The 19,429-nt window shown below is 49.0% G+C and overlaps 1 protein-coding gene across 10 annotated transcripts in view; it reads left to right on the top strand.

Moving 5' to 3' along the window:
• PLEKHA7 (pleckstrin homology domain containing A7) overlaps nucleotides 1-19,429 on the top strand; it is a 224,904-nt gene that overhangs the window by 182,413 nt on the left and 23,062 nt on the right. For 8 of the 10 annotated variants that reach the window (XM_043580756.1, XM_043580762.1, XM_043580757.1 and 5 more), the window contains 8 exons: nucleotides 2,709-3,231; nucleotides 3,728-3,814; nucleotides 6,722-6,775; nucleotides 12,400-12,480; nucleotides 16,103-16,171; nucleotides 16,352-16,432; nucleotides 17,334-17,483; nucleotides 18,022-18,123. In XM_043580756.1, the coding sequence (XP_043436691.1) occupies nucleotides 2,709-3,231; nucleotides 3,728-3,814; nucleotides 6,722-6,775; nucleotides 12,400-12,480; nucleotides 16,103-16,171; nucleotides 16,352-16,432; nucleotides 17,334-17,483; nucleotides 18,022-18,123 (1,147 nt within the window). The remainder of the gene's footprint in view (nucleotides 1-2,708; nucleotides 3,232-3,727; nucleotides 3,815-6,721; nucleotides 6,776-12,399; nucleotides 12,481-16,102; nucleotides 16,172-16,351; nucleotides 16,433-17,333; nucleotides 17,484-18,021; nucleotides 18,124-19,429) is intronic. The other 2 variants (XM_043580760.1, XM_043580758.1) reach the window with 1 other exon arrangement.

Genomic DNA, 19,429 nt, shown 5'->3' with positions numbered 1-19,429 from the left:
TGTCTTTCGAGGATAAGCTGATGTACCCTTAGAATTCTACATTCTAAGAGATTGTTGTGAAATTCTAGCCTTGCATTTTTTTCTGGGTATTTAAAGTAATTTACATACCCATAAAATAAAAAGGCAGGGGTGGGGGTGGTATCAGGGACTCAGATATTACAATAAGGAACAGAGTCGAAAGTGAAAGTCTTGCACAATTGATGTGGAGGTTAGGGTGAGGAATGTCTGTTGCATAAGTAATTGGTTATGAAAAGTGATTTTACATTTCGATATTACCACTTTGTAGTGACTGTATCAGAATATCCTCTTTAGTGCCTTTTGGAACAGGGAGGCCCCATGGCACAGAGCAGGGTAATGAGGGCAGGAGACCTTGAGCTTTCTTTTTGGGTAAGGCTGGGGTTGGGGGCCGGCAAATGAATCTGCTGTTGGGGCAGCGCTGCTCTGGGTGCTCTTGCCTATTTCAGGCAGGATCTTTACCTTTCCTTACAAACCTACCTCCTGCAACCCTCACTCCACCCTTGGTTAGTTACCTTGATTTGGCCTCCGGAGCTCACCATTGCACTGAGGTCTTTGGGGTTGCCCCCAAATGGCCAACCCTGGGGAGTGGGGGTGGGGGGATGATAGTGCATAAGCAGAGCCCATAGGCTAGAGGACCAGCTGAGGCATTTGAGGGTAAAGCGGTGTGGAGGTACTCTGGGTGACATAGGCACTGGGAGCAGGCTGCAGAACCAGACCAAAGGCTTGTGCAGGTGGGAGCACAGCAAGGACATACTTTGCGTAGTCTGAGTTTTGCTTCAGTCAGAGTGAACAGTAGTTGGTGGAGTCATGAACTCCCCAGTGGAAGCCCCTAGCCTGGTTTCTGCCACCAATGCTGTTTGAGGATTCAGCCACTGCCCCCTGCTCAGAGACACATTCCCCTCTGACTTTGGGAAATCAGTAGCAAACCTGCCACCTAGTGGAAGCAGACACACTAGATGGACACACTAGACAGGTCTGGGCCGAAGAGATCTTAAAATTACCTTCTGTAATTGCAAAGGTAACGATGAAAAGAGAAGAAAGCTACCATTTTTGAATGACAGCTATTTCTGATCCCTGCAACAATCTTACATTCTTAGTATCCCCATTTTATAGTAAGAGTGAGGACATAAAAGACAAGAAGGAAGTGCTTAAACAAGTTGAATTTAAGATGAATTTAAGAACAACTAGAACGGCACTCCTCAAACTTTGGCCACCCAGAGGGCTTGTTAGAACACAGGAGGCCTGACTCTAACCCCAGGGTTTCTGATTTGGCAGGTCTGGGTGGGGCTCCGTAACCTGCATTTCTAACAAGTTCCCAGGTGCTGATGCTGCCTGCCCATCCATGACCATACTTTGAGTAGCACTGGCTTAGAACAATATCTGGCTGGTTATGCATCAGGACTTTCTCAACCCTGGACAGTAACACAGAATATGAGACATAGTTCCTGCCTTCTGAGGATTTACAGCTTATCTGGTGAGGAGGTGCCTTATGAGGATGAAAAGGGTACATCAATAAAAAGACCTTGGACAAGTTTCCTACCACATAGTCACTAGGTCAGAGCAGAGCAGGAACCCTGAGAGCTGCAGTATTGCTGACGGCCTCCGTGTAAAGGTCATGGGACTGTGTTGTGGAGAATGAGTGAGATTTGGATGTATAGGGCAAGGGGAGCCCATACAGATAGGGGAGGCAAGAACAATAATATGAGAATAAGGAAAAGTTTCTGCAAGGAGGAAGCTGAGGCTCAGAGCAGTCCGGTAAGCTGCCTAGGGTCATATAGCCAGTGGATGGTAGAGCCAGCATCCAAACCCGGGTCAAGCTATCTTCGCTTTTTCCACTCTGAGAAGCTGTCCGGGTGTGTAGGAGGCCAGATGGGATTAGGGTGAGGCTCTTAGTCCCAGGTTCCAGCAAGTACAGGGATGCATCTATGCATCTGAGCGGAAGTACCTCTAGCTATTGGGCTCTAGATGCCTGACCTGCCCCAGCCCAGTCCTGGTCCTGGTTGGAGAAGCAGTGAGAAAACAGCAGGACTGCAAGGTGGGTTGGGATCAGGTGCTAGAGAGTGGTGACCACTAAAGGGTTTGGGTTTTATTTTGTAAGCAGTGGGAAGCCATTGAACTTTTTGGAGCAAGACAGTAATTGGACCCAAGCAATTGACTGTCTACAGTGTGGACACTGGTTAGGAAGGTCTGAGTTGTCTGGGGGAAGATGATTAATCAGTATCTGGACTAGAGTAGTAGAAAAAGAAAAGAACTGGTACCAGCCACTTCCTTTAAGAACCTCCAGAACTTGATGTGAGGATACCAGCAGAGGGCAAGTCTTTATGACCCAGAGAATTAGGAGGCATTTCCTAGTAATAGGCACGCCTGTTTGGAAGAGCTGATGAACAGCAGGAGGGAGAGGAGGGGGCAGGTTCCCTCATCTTGCACTTGAAGTGATGGGTGTGGGGCAGCCGGGTTGCTTGGAAGGGGGGTTGATATTCCAAGGTTGTTGGAGAACAATGGTTTTGGAGTCCTCTGCAAAGGGAGGGAGTGACTGAGGTCCTGGGGTCTGCATTGATTGTTCTTTGGGGTTCTTAGCAGGCTCCCTCGTGTGCCTGGCATTGTGGATTTACTTAACTATGTTTCCAAACACCTGGCAGATGTCATGCTGTTCATCTTACCCATTTTTCTCCTTTTTCCTTTCTCTTCAGCCTGCCGCCGGACCAGACCCTTCCCCGCCAGGGCCCCAGCCAGTCCCTGTCCTTCCCAGAAAACTACCAGACCCTTCCTAAGAGTACCCGACACCCCTCAGGGGGCTCCTCGCCCCCTCCCCGCAACCTGCCGAGTGACTACAAGTATGCGCAGGACCGAGCCAGCCACCTGAAGATGTCAAGCGAGGAGCGCAGGGCACACCGGGACGGCACCGTGTGGCAGCTCTACGAGTGGCAGCAGCGCCAGCAGTTCCGGCACGGCAGCCCCACGGCGCCCGTCTGTGCTGGCTCGCCAGAGTTCCCCGACCAGGGCCGGAGCAGGAGCATGCTGGAGGTGCCCCGCTCCATCTCTGTGCCTCCGTCTCCCTCGGACATCCCTCCTCCGGGCCCCCCGAGGGCCTTCCCACCCAGGCGGCCACACACGCCGGCAGAGAGGGTCACCGTGAAGCCGCCGGACCAGCGGAGGAGTGTGGACATCTCGCTGGGGGGTTCTCCCAGCAAGGCCCGGGGCCACACCACCAAGGTGAGACTCTGGAGGGCTGCCCTGCAGCTGGGGTTCATCCCTAATGCTCAGTTTGAACCCTCACGTGGTTTAAACACAAATTTGAGCGATTTTGAATAATGATAGGTGATACCTGTGCAGTACTTTTAGGGCCAGGTGTAGTACTAAAGGCCTGACTTTAATGCTTACAAGAGCCCTGTGATGTAGGTGCTGTTATCATGCCCACTTCACAGATGAGAATAAGAGATGAAGGACCATACAACTGGAAGTCTGCTTCCTTGCAGCTTGGAAGGCAGAAAAGATACCTGTGTTCAGTTGGTTCAATAATTTTTAATAACCCCAACTTCAGCTTTATCTCTCCAAGGGGCTTTCCCAGTTTACACTGTTATATCCTGGTGAGAAAGATGTGGAGCCCCATTTCACAGATGAAGAGGGATAGTGCTGTGTGGTAGCCTGTTCTGGTGGAGAGGGGCAGAGGTTCTGGACCACAGGGTGACTGCCTGTCTCTCCACCGTAGAACTCTTCTCATGTGGACCGACGCTCCATGCCCTCCATGGGCTACATGACCCACACTGTCAGTGCTCCCAGTTTACATGGAAAATCGGTAAGCCGCTCCTCCTCTCCCTGCCACCCCCACCCCTACGAACGCGATGCAGCCTGCGAAGTACCACCTCACTGAGTTTGCTCCACCCACCCCACGCCAGTTAAATGCAGTGTGCAGGGCAGCTGTCAACCCCCACTTTAGAAATGAGGAAACCGAGGGGCGCCTGTGGGTGGCTCAGCGGGTTAGGTGTCCTACTTTGGCTTGAGTCATGACCTTATGGTTCATGGGTTCAAGCTCCACATCAGGCTCTCTGCTCTCAGGGTAGAGCCTGCTTCAGATCCTCGGTCCCCTTCTCTCTGCTCCTCCCCTGTGTGCGCGCGCGCGCGCTCTCTCTCTCTCTCTCTCAAAAATAAACATTAAAAAAAGAAGAAGAAATGAGGAAACTGAGACTCAGAGAAATTGAATGACTGGCTCCGTGTTATCCAGTTGGCATGGGTCCCCAGATCAGAGGAAGAGCTTGGGGGAAGTAGAGGAAAACGTGGGCTTTTCCTTTCTTTCAGGCAGCATTTTTTTGCCTGCAGCATTTTCCAGCCACCCGACTTTCTCCCATTAGCTCCTCTCCTCTTGTCCTGGTCTTTGCTTTGCTTAGTTAACTTTGTCTTCAAAGCTTGAGTCTGGGTGAGGTTTCACTGTTGGTTGCTGTTTCCTGAAAAGAAAAAAAAAAAACAACAAAAAAACCCCGCTTCCTGCAGCCTCTTTTCTGCCAGTGCCTTTGTTTGTCCTGATGACAGAATTAATGCAATAATTACTTCATGGTGTCACATCAGTGCTGTCCCGGCACCGGGGTGAAGAGTAATTATAGCGTCGTGCTCCTGCGGTGGCTAATTTCCTCATGATGTGTCTACACACCTGCAGCTGGAGGAGCTCTCACTGCTTCTCACCCGGTTACGGCGGCACCAGGCCAGGCTGGCCAGCGTGCGAAATCTCGCCGTCGGCCAGTTACTGCAGCACCAGCTGACCTTTCCCACCTGCCAGGTCAGCGCCGGTGGGCTCTCTCAGGGCCGGGGCCCCCCTGGGGGCAAGGGAGTGACATGCTGGCTCGTGTTGTTTCGTGCCCACACTCTAGTCTGTATTTGCTGTCTGGCTCTTTCCCTTGCTCCCTGCCTGTTTGCTTCTGGATGCTACTGGCACACACTGTGCAGTGGTGGTGGGGCCCACACCTCTGGTGCTGGGGAGGAGACTGCATGTGGTGTGAGGGACCCGAACTGTGGCTTCTCTGGCTCTGAGTAGTTAATGCCAGGCTGGTGTGCTGGTCATGTCCAAAGAGCTGTGCTGGCTGTCATTCTTGTTGCCACCTTGGGCACTCCTTGGGATGCTGAAAGGTGTGCTTCGTTGGTGTCAACCTGGAGGGGAAAAGGCAGAGTGTCTTCTCTCATCCTGGCAGTGCCCTGACGACTGATAAAGCATCCTCACATCTCTTATCCTAGTGAACCTCACAGTAAGTTGGGAGAGGTTAGGCAGGACAGGAGTTACTACCACATACGAGGCACTCTATCTAGAAGGGAAAATGACTTGCCTGGGATCTCTCAGCCAGAGGCCTGCAGGCTGGAGCCAAAATTCAGGTCCTATCTGGCATAGTGTTATAAACCTTCCAGGGCATGGAGGTTTGCAGGCAAGCTTCTAAAGGAGGGACCAGAGAATTGCTCTCCCAGGCATCTTGAGCAACTTAAAGAAGATGTTCACATGAGGCTGGTCCCTCTGGGCTACAGAAAAGTAGTCAGAGGACAGGTGAGGGAAGTGACAGGATTGTCACCTTCCTTAACTGTCCTGTTTTAGTGAGACATGAGGGACTCAGGACACGTACTTGGAAAAATGAATGTGAGGGAACACAGGCAAAACCCCTAAGTTGTGAATTGGGGTGATTTTAAATAATATTCAGTCCTCTTACTGCTGTTCAAAGTGTATAGGGACTGGGCTGAAGGGGAAGTAGGGATGGGTAAGGGGACAGTTTAGGGATAGAAATAGCATTTTGGGAGTCACTTAGTGTCCCTGACAATGGTACTTCAGGTCTTCTCATGCTTAAAAGCACAGCCTGAACATCTCACATTGCTTACTTGTGTTACATCAGAGATGTAAACAGGGCCCTCTCCCCCAGCCCTGGCTTGCCTTGGTTTGCTGGGAGGCCTCTTATCCTGCTGAGAAAGTGGTACCCGAGCCATTTTTCTTAAGCCTTTACAGTCTCTCTGCCTAACAGCTTCTGTGATCTGTTACATGGGAAACACAAGTTCTAGAAAATCAGAGTCTTTTGCCTATTCTCACTGTTCCTGGTAATTACACTGAAGAACTCAACAGAGACAATGCAAGCAGCCAGGTGTGACCCTGGAACTTCCTCAACTCCTGACATGGTCCCATGCTGAGCAAAGGGAGCCAAAACTTCCAGCAGCTGCTGGTGCTTAACATCATGGAACCCAAGGTCATGTCAGTCAGGACCTACCTGTGTCTCCACATCCTCTCCCTGCCCTTCTAGGCATTTAGCTGCACTAATGAGAGGGTCATTTTTGATGACAAGGATTGGAGCATTGGTGATTCATGGGACCTTAACTCAGATATCGCATGCTCTTCTAGCTAGACTGTCTAGTTTTGTCTCAGGAGCTCACCACTGGCCTCAGCTGCACTGCTGTCTTAGTGGTGTGTGTGCTGTCTCCCTCTTCCCCCCAAACTGTCCCTCAGCTAACTGATAGACCAGCTGGCTTTCTCCACAGTGACCTGCAAGGTCCACCATGCTGAAAGAGGGCTTTGAGCTACATTGAGATATTTGTGCTTCCTTTGTGGCCCCGGATGTGTTGGCCTGCTGTAGTTCTTTGACCCTGAATCTGTGCAGTGTAAATGGTTCACACACGAAGCCCTGAGTTTTAGAAACCCTTGGTGTTCATAACTGGCTTTTTTCTCTGTGTGCTTCCATTGAAGGCTGACGACACCTACCTCCAGCTGAAGAAAGACCTGGAGTACCTGGACTTAAAGGTGAGTGACGACGTGAGGACATGCACCCCATGTGCATGCCTCCCTTGGACGTGAGGCATGCCTCCCTTGGACATGCACCTTTCTGAGCGTGTCAGCCTCATTGAAGCCAAGCTCAAAGGCCAAGGCTGTGTGGGTCTTATCAAATCTGGATCCCAAATGAAGACGTCTCTTGTCTGAATGAGAAGAGTTTTATTTCTTATTGCCTCAAACCCTGGGTGCAGTTCCTTGATAATTCTGCAGTAAGACTTCTGGCTTATGGGATGAGGGCATAAGATCTTGATCTCTTCCTATCCTTGGTAAGGACCCAAAAGTGCTGCTTTCAGATAATAACTGGTTGCTTCCTCAGAGCCTCCAGTGTGAGTGGAATTGGGGTGTTTTTTTTTTTTGGTTTTGTTGCTGAGGGAGTGGGTTCCACCTGAAATTGTGCAGCTCTGAGGCCTACATGGTCTCCCATATGGATAGTCTCCCATCCACATTCAGGAGATGAGCGCTGGGCCCCTCCCTGTAGGTGATGAAGCTTCAGGCTCTAAATCAGCCTTCATAGCGCAGAGAACCAAGAAAGCTGGTGTACAAGTGTGAGAGGCATTCTGCGTGAAAGAGAGCTCTATTGTGTCATTCCCACAGCTCTCTGAAAGCTCCCACTGTGAAAAGCACTTCTTATGCCTAAACCATGAAATAGACTCAAGGAATGTGACCTTTACTTAACTGTGGGTGTGAGAGAGTGGGAGGGCCTGGAGGAGGACACCCAGGCGACTGCCACTGGGCAGGCCCCACCCCCCAGCACCCCTGTGTACCTGGCTTGAGATATTTTTAACATGGGGTTTGTCATCAGCCTTGGAGAAGCAAGAGTGTGAACACTATGCCCCACAGCAGCCGATGGCGGACCTCCCTACACTGAGACAAGATCAGAGCCTTTGTTTAGGAATTGACTAGTTAACTTTTGTATCTGTGGAGTATGTGCTGTGTAATCAGCTCTGGAGAAGCCTAAGGGAGATGCAAGAGAAAAATTGAAACTCTCTGGCCCTGAGAATCTCCCAAATGATCTGGGTTAGAAAAGGAAAGTCTCCCAAAATAACACAGGCTTGTTTACAATGAACTTACAAAGATCTGTCTGGCCTAGTGCTCAGAGTTGAGGTAGTGAAGATCACTGTGGGCTGCGATTCTGGGAAGGCTTCTGGAGGAGGTGGCGTGTGTGTGTGTAGCCTTGAAGAGCCAGAGGGTTTGAGTTGGTTGAAATTAAAGGGACAGGAACAGTGGGAGTCAAGGAGAGCCAGGGTGAGGGTGGTGTGGCTAGGGCTGGAGGAGGCAGACTGTCCATGTTCCTAATTCTTTACACAGGAAGGTGCAGTGAACAAGAGGCAGACTTGGCTTTCTGACATGAGCAAAACTAAGAGGGTTCTCTCAAAACCAGGACATTTTCTAGCTTATGTGTCAGTCAGGTCACACAGAGAGTGAGCGAGTATTTTAAAGTATGGTTGCAGTGCCTCAGGATGCTAAATGTCCGGTCCAGCCTATCCTGCTGTGCCCTGATCCTGGGCAGGGTCCTTCCACCATGCCCACCACCCCCACCTGACCTGGAGAGAGGTCCACCCACCTTCACCTGCTCTGTGTACCACCTCGTCTCCATTCCCTGGCCTCCCAGATAGCCAGTCACCATGCCATCTGCTTGGCTCTTCTCGCCCCTTCCTGGGGGCCAGTCAGCCAGAAGTATCTGTGGAGTATTCACAATGTACCTTGCATGGGTGGACCCCGAAGCGTTCCTCAGAGTTCTTGGTGCACAGTGCAAGAGAGAGCTTAAAGTGCCTGAGCTGAAGGAATAGGAAATACCTGTGTCCTGATTCCTGTTTGTACTGGATAGCAGAAACTCACAGTTGGTCCTGGAGGGAAGATTCAGTTCAGGTCGATTTTATTTCAAGATCATAGAATTGGAGTTAAAAGGGATTTAAAGAGAGAAGCTGAGGCACAGGGTGGCAGAGCAGAGCCAGGAGTCCTTGGATGTCCTGACTCCAAACAGAAGTTTACTAACAATAGAGGGTACCATGTATGACAGTCACTGTGTTTTACTTCTGTTAACTTATGTAACTCCCAGAGTGGCCCTGGAAGGAAGGTGGTTCTTATCTTTTTTTCACTGACTGAGGCTCAGAGAAGAAAATGACTTTCCCAAGGCCACATAAGTAGTTCCCGAGGATTTGGTATTTAGGTATAGCTCAGAATCTGAAACTTGTGCTCTTTATCACCTGGCCTCCTAGCCTCTCTTAAAATGCTGCTTCTATCACTGTGGACCCAAAGGCATTCAGTTTCTGATGGAGCTGAGCTGGGGTCATTATCCCAAGAAATGCATTTGATGTGATAGAAGCAAGATGTATCCTTGGGGTGTTTCACTAGCTAGGCGCTGCCTATGCCCAGAACATTAGTCTTTCTGGAAGTTGTGTGATAGAAAACAGCTGTGTTGATACCAGAGTTCTCCAGTCTTATAGTTGTTACTCCAGTTGCTAAGTTCCTCTCAGAGAACTTTCACCCCAGATGAGCTGCACTTGCAGCAGGGAGGTGCTGGGGTTTGTGCTGTGTGTGAGTTGTCTATCTGGCATAGCTGCCAGAAAGGTTGGTACTGCCTTGGCCTCTCTCCAAGGTACAGGGTACTCCCATCAGGGAGGCAGTGGGCCTGCTCTGCTCTGCTCTGCTCAAACCCAGCTGGGGTATAGGGTTCCCTCATTTCAGGATCCGGACGAGGAAAGGGCTGGAAGCAAAGCAGAGGTGTTGAGGGCCTATAGAACCATGGCTGAGGAGTGTATTAGGCAGGATTCTTTTGTTTGCAGGCGTCTGAAACCCAAATCAACCTGCGAATAAGCCAAAAAGGGAATATACTGGTTCTTTTAGCCAAGGGCTACATCCCAGGGGCTCAGGCCACATCATCACTGTTCTACTTTCCCTGGTGTGTGGGCTGCTTCCATATGGCCAGGGAAGGTGGCTACCTGAAAACCCAGGTTCACTTCCTTCCAGCTTAGTGTCCCCATGGGTGGCCAGTTGCAAACCTAAGACTCCCTGTGGAATGAAGGAGGGGTTCCCTAATGGGAAGTCTTGCTAGGAAGAAACAAGAAACACGGCAGCAGTTAGCACAGCTGCAGTGTGGAGTGGTGGAAAGAGTTCTGGGTAATTCAGGAGACATAGAGACAGTCTACAAAGCTCTAAAACATTACCATGTGTCTTCTGTGGCTGTAAGGGAGAATTAAGACAAATCAACTGTACTTCAATTAAAAAAGAGAGAGAGACGTGGATAGCAGCTACAAATAGAGGGATTTCTAAAAGGGCCTGCTCAAGTTGTGGTGAAACACTCCCCCCTCCATCTCTAGGGTGCAACTGAAGCTAGATGAACACTGCAGGACAAGAGGGATGCATGATTATATCAGGAAAACCCTAAGGCCCATTGGCTCTTGAGATTGAGACATACTAGACAAAATGAGCTGATGCTGAGCTCAGCTGGGGTCCCTGAGATGAGGACCTTTATGGGCAGAGTTGAATGGGCCCTGTAGCCCAGCCTGGGTGTGGGGACAGCAATGAGCACAGCCCCACTGTGACCAGCTGCTTGTGAGAGGTCCTTGCGGGGAGAGGAAGGAGGTGAGCCCGTCTGGAGAAAAACAGCCTCCCTATCCCCACATGGTTGGCCTAGGCTCCCCCATGGCCCTGTTCCAAAGGCCACAGACTTAAGGATCCAAAGCTCCTGCCATCACCAATCAGCTAATGCTCAGCTTTCAGAATCAGTATTTGCTTCCCCACATGTTGTGGAACTTTTTCTCCCTAAAGTGAGCATTTCTGCTGTTGTACCAAGTGATCAAACAAAGGTGTATTCTAGTCTTTTAGAAGATGCTCTGTATTAATGCTCTTTTTGGAAAATGTTTACTCTTCTGGCATTTTACTTGGTGGTGCCAGGGTGGAAAGGACTCCACCTTGATTAAGCATCTGTTCCTGCCTGGCAGTGTTTGGGCACATGTTCATTATCTCAATCCTCTAAGCGCCTTGAGAGATAGGAATTATTACCCCTGCCCACATTACTAACCAAGAACCCAAGTATCAAGAGAAATCACTTCCACAGTAATGTGTGTGGAATTTGAACCCAGTGTCTAACTTTACACCTGCCTTCTTTCTTCTGTGTACCATGTACTATGCCCACCCTAAAGTTGTATTCACTGAATTGTATTTCTGGCATCATAGTTCTGTTTTTCAGCACCCTATACCTTAGCTAAGTCTGAAGAAGCAGGTATGGTGGTCACTGTTATTGACAGCTTAGATTGTTTTTATGCAGCTGTGAGGCACACCTGGGAAGGGGAGGTGGAAGGGAGGGTATCTGCTGCTGGTCAGGTGGTGGAGACCATGGTTGAGAAACATTATTGGCCAGGGTTGAGAAACATTATTTCAAAGCAGTGGTTCTGAACATGTAATTCCAGACCAACAGCATCAGTAATACCCGGGAATTTGTTAGAAAGGCAAAATCTTGGATCTCACCCCAGACCTGCTCAGTGAGAACCTCTGAACACAGGGCCCAGCAAATCTGTATACAGTTGACCCTTCAACAGTGTGGGAGTTAGGGGCATCAACTCCTGTGCAGTTGAAAATCCAGGTAAAACTTAACTCCCCAAAACTCAACTATTAATAGTCTACTTTAATATAAACAATCGATTAACACATATTTTGTATGATATATGTATTACATACTGTATTCTTATAATCAAGTAAGCTTGAGAAAAGAAAATGTTAAGAAAATCATAGAAAAGAGAAAATTTGTAGGGCTATACTGTTTTTGTTGAAAAACAAAAATCCATGTATAAGTGGGCCTTCATAGTTTAAACCCATAGTTCAAGGGTCAGCTGTATTAACAAGCCCCCTCCAGGTGATTCTGAAGCATGCTGAAGTTTGAGAACCACTTTTTACAGTAGTGGTTCCCAGTCTTGGCTTGCACATCAGTATCACCCAGGGGGCCTTTTAAGGACCCACTCCAACGAATTAATATCTGAGTCTCTTGGAGTAGGACTCGGGTATCAGTTTTTTTAAAGCCACTTGGGTGATTCCAGTGTTCACCCAGGGTTGAGATCCACTGTTTTGGTGGGTAAGGACAGTGTTCCCTCAAAGGAGCTCTAAGCACTTGGGATCATTGGTAAGACATCATTATTTAGATGAACCTAGGTGTGGAGATGAGGGTCTGGGGCACTGAAGGTGGAAAATATGGGGCAGGGATGAGACTAACGCATGGCACCACCCTAGTGATTTGATGTCTTGCAGTGTAAGGTGAGGGAGGACGAAGGAAGAAGCAAAGTCCCTTCTTGTCTTCTGCAGGAGAAACAGGAAGGAAATGGGCACCGGCATTGGCCCTCTCATGTAGACTAGCCTGCACTAAGATCCTTCAGGCAGAACTTATTTTCCCCCATTTTATAGGTGGGGGATCTGAAATCTGGAAAGGCTCAGCAGCTGGGAAGCAGCACAGCCAGACTGAGACTCAGTCATTTGAACTACACAGCACGTGTCCTCCTAAAAGTTTCCCCTTACCGATTCCCCAAATTCTGGCTCCTTCAAGTGTCTTTTGATGTCTCACCTGTTACGTTTTGTTATATTTGCCTTTTTGTTTGGAACAGATAAAAAATAATGAACCTTTGATCAACGTGCTTTACAAAGTGCTGAAGAAGTCAGCACGGGGCTGTCGGCCCAGGAGAAGCGTAAGACGATCTGATCTGTGTCTCCAAGCGGGGCCATTCCATTGCTTTTGGCTCAGTGCCGACTTCATCACTTGCTTAACCAGGGGCTCTCCTGACCGCCCCCAGGCTTCCTGCAAGTCATCTCGGTTTATTTTTTTCTCCTGTTGAAGCTCCCTTCAGCATTTTGGCTGGTGCACCAAGCTGAACCTCTCACATGCGGTGTTCTGTGACTCCATCTTTTGTGCTGCCGCGGGGGTGGGAGGGGCTTGCCTGGCTTGCCACCAGCTTGTGTTGTGTTCCCATTCTCTCTCTGCCTCCATGGCAAGGACTGACCTAGACAGAGACCAGTGTGGTCTATGGAGTCAAGCATGAGTTCTTAGGAAGGAGTTAGCAGTTCCTGGTCACCTTGGAGCCTCTGGCATATCCTGAGATTCTACCATGGCCTTGGGATTAGGCTGGCTCTTCTTCAGGGCAGGGTGTTGATATTGAAAACAGTCTAGAGCTGGACTAGAACAAAATGGGCCACCCCCTTTCCCAAGTCCCCCCTTTGACTGATGCAGAAGTAGTGCCTGAAATGTAGCCAACTTTTGTAGCATTCCAAGGGAGGCTACAGGTTGGGAGGCAGGTGCTATGTGCAGTCATCCCGAGCCCTGAGAAAAGGTGTGTCGAGATGTGGTGGAAGGGAGGTAAAATGCCTGAGTGGCCTTCAGTTCCTTTCTGGTGCACAGACTCTTTCAAATGGATGAGTGCCCACTGAATTTCTCTTTTTTCTGGTGACAGAAATGCTGGAGACACATAGTTGATATTTCAAATGGATTTAAACATTGCTATCACAAAGCACAGTTTTAAAAGGAAAATTACATGTAATATACTACTTGTGGATATTTCATAGCAGCCTTGACTCCAGAACAAAGCTAAATTCAGAAGTTTAAAGGGCCTTTGAGCTGTGTAAGTACTTTCATGAAGCCCATGGTCTAAAGCCTATAGGAGTAGGAGCCAACTCACATGATTTTGATATGGTCACAGGTTCATCAGGCAAACACTTCCCAAATATCCTCAATGTGGTGGGCCCTGGCTGGACTTTGAGGATCCAGAGAAAATATGTCATAGTCCCTACAACCACCTCTCATCAGGTTACTATCTTTTGAGGGGAGAGAGAGCACATCATCTAATGTACTAAGGCCCATAGTTGTGGGAGACATCAGGTATGGGAGGACCTCCCCTGAGGGGCACCAGACCCAGTTGGAGGTGAGGGAGTTAGGGAAAAGCAGCAACTGTCCCTCTGTTGAGTCTCCAGTCCTAACAGACTCAGTCATTTCAATTCCTAACTCACAGCACCTTAACCGCAGCCATTAAAAGGGGACAAGAGAGAGTTACTTCTTAGACAAGAGGGAGTAACCTAATGTCCTGAGAGAGAAAAGAAACATTATGTGTCAATCTAAAACGGAAATGAAAGCACAGAAATTTAGAAGAATTTAATCAAGAGGCAAATGGTCCTAATACACTTAACTTCTAAGAAATTCCATATTACTGATTTTTATAATGACTGATTCATCCCCGAAAAGGTTGAACTTATATTCAGTTCTGTGAAGGCAGTGTAGGATTTACTTCTAGAAACCTTTCCATCAAAAAGTTTAAAAGGTTCAGCTTTCTGAAAATGCCTTTTTTTGTGGCGAATACGTCATTCCTCATGGCACTGGATAAATGAGGCATTGCTCAATTAGATTCTCTGCCTTGCTATTTCAGTATCAAAAAGATATCATCTGTTAAAAGCTTCAGTGAAATCAGGGGAAGAGTTTTGCTAGGAGGAAAAATCCCCACAGCATATCTCAATTTGAAAATGATTTCTTTCTGGGAAGTGAGCCAAGGGTCAGCCCTTTGGAGAGTAGACCAGCTCGTTGTCCTCTGTTTTAATGGAGGACTGTGACACAGAGTGACCTCCCTACCTTTACCTGCTGGGTTCCCCTGAGTTTGGCCCAAGTCCTGCCTGGAAGGTCCAGCTGTTCGTGGTTCACCAGGTTCATTCCACCCCTCCTCCTCCTCCCTACCCTTATTCTCCCCACCTTTCCTGCCCCTCTGTCCTTGCAGGAGCCAGCAGTTTGTTTGTGGATTGTGGCAGTAGTCCATGTGTTCCGTGACTGTGTGTATACATGTATGTACACATAATCTGCCAGTCTGAAGAGCAGAATTTGGCTGGAGTTCTATTTTTTCCAGGATGCTATAGCACTGACCCACATGTGTTTTACCTTTGACCTACCTGCAATGCAATAAGCATTTTCCCAGTGCCTTCCAGTGTGCCAGGCTTTATGTTCAGGGCTGACTTGACCAAGATAAATAAGACATCTGTCCCTGCCATCTACTGTGTGACCAAAAGGAGCATAGGAATGGATGGGGGTGTGTCTGCAGCCAGACTCAGTCCTCAGCCCAAGGCCTAGAGATGGCATTGTCCCTTGACCTTGACCTTCGCATTTGCCAATGATTATAGGAAGAAGGAGTGTAGGACAGTTGGGCACATGAGTGGCTTGAGTTCTAAGGAGGATGTTTGCCAATATATTTTTGCTTCTTATTTACACTCACAAACTTAGTGGACCTCTCAGATGGAGTAGGGAGAAAGTGAGGGCCATCTCTCCAGCAATTGTCTATCCATCCACACTGGAACCCTCTGCATAGTATACACATCACCTATCTCAGCTATGGTTGACTCCACCCTGTTTCCTTGGTCATATCTGCAAAATGGAGTTCAGCAAGATGGTCTTCCTTGCATGGGGCATATTTGATCTGGCTCTCCCTGACCATGACTTGGCCAGGGGGGTGCATCTGTGGAAAAGTTCCCCCACCCCCACCCCATACAGCTTTTGGCATGAAGGAGATTAGGGGGGAGTGAAAACATGGGCTAAAGAGTTGGGTTTAGCTTTGTAGGGGTTAGTAGGAGATGGCAGCATGGTGCCCACGTGGGGTCAAGGGAAGGATGGACAATGTTATGAATGCCCACTGGGTCATAAGGTTGGGTGATTTTTGTCTACTGCTTCTTGGTTTCCTTTCTTGAGAGGACAGGGTAACTTGTGACTTACACAAGTATGACCCAGCCTCAGTTATTTAGGGATCAATTGAAAACCCCAGCCATCCAGGTTCCTTCATCCCTTGACCAAATTCTCTTCCCAAATGGTATAGGATGAGATAGGCTGACCTTGCTCATGGGGAAGTAAGCTGCTAAGAGGCTTCCTTAAACTAAGGCTTGACAGTGCCCCAGGGGCTCACTGGTTCCTCCTGGTTCACCTCACTGCCCTGGGTGGGGGGTCACATTTTTCGATAGCTAAACTGTGTCTTTTAAATCTTCCAGGATTCATACTGGATTCACTTTGGGCAAATTAAGCTTCCACAGTCAATGAAACTATATCTTGGATGCCTACTTTTTCTTTAGTTTGAGGAATTTACAAGTGCTTCTTGAATCACAAAAAGGCTTTGGTTTTTCCCTAAAATGAAACAGGCATACAAATGAGGTAGCATCTGAGTTTTTGCCCCTTTCATGCTATGACCCTACCTGTAAAGACTTCCACACTTGTCCATTGTGGGGCTAACTCTCCTTCTCTAAGTCTAATCCTGAATGTTGGGGTTAATCTGCTTTAAATTGTTCACCTCCCAGATGACAGGCAGGGATCTCGTCAAGGATCGAAGTCTGAAGCCAGTGAAGATCGCAGAGAGTGACATTGACGTGAGTAAACAGGGTGACAGGCTGACCCCCCGGCTGCCTGCTGCCCCCAGACCCAAGGTGGGCGGGCAGCTTCAGGCGAGGTTTGGAGGGATTGGAAGGCCAAAGACCTTCTGATCACACTTCAAGGTTGTGCCCTTTTCTCATCATCCCAGGCCTTCTCCCACCTGTTCTTGCTCACAGGTCAAACTGAGCATCTTCTGTGAACAAGACAGGATCCTCCAGGACTTGGAAGACAAGATCCGAGCCCTCAAGGAGAACAAAGTATGCGTCAGTTTCACATAATCTTGGGCTGGCTGGCAGGGGGTTTTGTCATTCTGTATTTTCCACAGATACAGATTGGACTGTCATGTCACAGGTATTCATTTAGCCAGAACAGGTACTTGTTTATCTAGAACAATGTGTGGGTTTAAAGGGTGCTTCCAGGAGGGTTTCTGCCTAAACCTGGAGGAAATCTTTTGGGGAGACTTCAGACTGCTTATTCCGAGTGCCACCTACCCCTCCTCCACCTTAATTCTGCTCTGACTTAACTCTCCTGAGAGGCACCATGAGGTTAGCCTGGGAGAGGAGGGCTCCACTGGCTTGTATGTGATGACCTCAGGCCCCTGAATTCCCGTGCAAGGGGACTGCCTTGGAGAAAGTGGCCATACTTACAATAGGACAGAGGCTATCACTTTCTAGAGCTCCTTTCCTCCTAGGATCTGGGCTATGGAGGAAGCAAGTCTAGATGAGAGAGGAGGAACAGGCCAGGGGCTGCAGTGTTTGGTTTCTTGGACCCTTAGTGTGATATTTTTTTTTTTTGCACTTTAATAAGGCATTGTATTTGTGATGCTGAAGGTCTATAACATGTGCTGATAAAACTTAAGAGAATTTTCCATCTACTCTTTGATGTATCCTTATAGTTTATCCCATAAAGAGTGGATGATCTTATACCCACTTCACAGATGAGGAAGTTTAGGCACAGAACTGTTAGGTGACTTGTCCTAGGAGGCCACCCAGTGGGCAGAGTTAGAGCTGGAATCAGAGGCCCTGACTCAGGCTGCAGCTGGGCAGTAGGTCCTTCAGCCTTAGATTCAGCAGATTTATTTAGTTCCTAGCATGGTATGGGGAGGCCTTCAGGGACTGTCCTGCTTTCCTCTTGCTCTTTGGCCCTTGCCTGATGTAGGACCAGCTAGAGTCCGTCCTGGAGGTATTGCACAGACAGATGGAGCAGTACCGAGACCAGCCCCAGCACCTGGAGAAGATTGCTTACCAGCAGAGGTTGCTGCAGGAGGACCTTGTCCACATCCGGGCGGAGATCTCCAGAGAGTCCACTGTGTGTAGAGGGTGTGGAGGGTGGCAGACACTCCCCCGCCCCCATTCCTCCACCCAACCCCCCACGATGGGCTGGGCAGGGGGCTGCTTCTCCTATCTCACAGCTGTAGTTGAGTTGGTGGCCGGGGACAAGAGTCTTGATATAGTGACTCCTGTATGGCTACAGTGAAACACCAAGGGGACCACATTTCTCAGAGCAGCCTGCAAGGCCCTTCCCCTGAACTGTGTACAGTTAATTCCAGCATGTCAGAATTTCTCCTTTTTTATTTGTCCATCTCGTGTGGTGCAGGTGCTTTCTGCCGGGGTGGGGGACCAAGCATCTCCAAGTGTGGGAGAGGGAACAGTGCAGGTGGCCTGGGTCAGAGCAGGAATGAGAAACAAGCCCTGTCTCTCTCGTACCAGGCCTGCCTGAGACCCTCTGGGACCCTCCTTTCCTCTTCCCCTGGCTGGGTCAGCAGTGGTCAAGAGCACAGGTGCTCATGGGCCCATCTTGGGGTCAGGGGATAACTAAGAATCAGAAGCATTTTCTTGGCCCACAGGAGATGGAAAATGCCTGGAATGAATACCTGAAGTTAGAGAGTGATGTGGAGCAGCTGAAGCAGACCCTGCAAGAACAACACAGAAGAGCCTTTTTTTTCCAGGTGACCCAAGGGCTCTTCATCCCTTCTGAAGTCTGATCTCTTCTGAGAGCCTTCACCTGTGGGGCTGTGAGCCCTACCCAGGGGCTTTTTCCTCCCCCACCGGGACTCAGCCTGCTTGCCCCCCCCCAGCCCCCCCTCCGGCCAGGCTGTGATGAGAGAACTCACCTCAGCACCCCCTGCCTCTTGGGCCTTTTTGCAAGCGTTTTGCTACAGATCATTTGGAGGAAATGGCCCTGAGGGGAGAGAAATACCGAGCTTGAGAACCTTACAGACACTTGAGAATAATCTGTTCCCGTGATTCTTGGTTCCATTTTGGGGCTACTCACTTAGACAGCAGCAGAAGGCCCCACCTCCTCCCTCCCTCCCTCCCTCCCTTCCTTCCTTCCTTGCTTCCTTCCTTCCTTCCTCTGATTCCTGAAGATAGATGTTATCAGTCCTTCACCTGAGGAGGCAGTGTGACTCCAGGTCCATCTAGGTGCCTCTGGTCTCCAGGCAGTCATTTGCATTTCTGGAGCCAGGCTGGGAGATACCCATCACTGTGGCCACTGCTCTACTCAGGAAAGGCAGCCTTAGAGCCCTGCCTCCTCTACCCTTAAAACCAGGCCACTCCATTGATGGCTGCCTCTGCCCCCAAAGGTGAGAGAAGAAAGGCCCTATGTGGTCTTTATTCTTACAGGCTGGGTCCTCCAGCTGCCCAGTGTTTCCCCATTGTGGTGCCCGATCAGGCTTCTGCCCACCCTCAAATTTTTAAAAATGGAAAATAACCTGCTTTTGAACCCAACTTCAGATCTACTGTATCTCTTCCATCAGTTCCCTGACATCAATTCAATTTATTTGAAATCAGCAAGCATTCATTGAGACATCTTGTGCATGAAGCACCATGCTAGGCCAATTTTGACGCTAAGCTTTCTAATCGATGGACTGGTTCTAGCCAAGGCTCTTCCTTAAAGTGACTTCGTATACATACTGACTTTGGATGTTAGTGAAGGAACACAAGAGGTGAACTGGGTTTGTGGCCCTGGAGATGCCTGCTATCCCTCCACTCACCATTGGGGGCCAGTTCCCAGAAACCTCGTCCAAGACCATGTGGAGAAGACTCTTGCCTGTAGCTCAGGGCTGGGCTGGCCTGCTAGGTCTTCCAGAAGTTGTCTGTCTCTTGCTGTTGTTTTTTTTTCCCCCATAATTTCCCTGAACCCAAGCTAACCTTTTCCTATTCTTTTTTTGGTACCACAGCACTTGGCATAGTGGCTTGAAAATACTAGTGAATACTGTTGACAAAGTCCTTCAAGTGATTATTTCTAGTTAC

Source organism: Prionailurus bengalensis, chromosome D1 (genome assembly GCF_016509475.1).
Source record: "Prionailurus bengalensis isolate Pbe53 chromosome D1, Fcat_Pben_1.1_paternal_pri, whole genome shotgun sequence".
Classification (NCBI taxonomy): domain Eukaryota; kingdom Metazoa; phylum Chordata; class Mammalia; order Carnivora; family Felidae; genus Prionailurus; species Prionailurus bengalensis.
The sequence above is the reverse complement of the archived record's forward strand: the minus strand, read 5'-3'. Positions and strand labels throughout refer to the sequence as shown.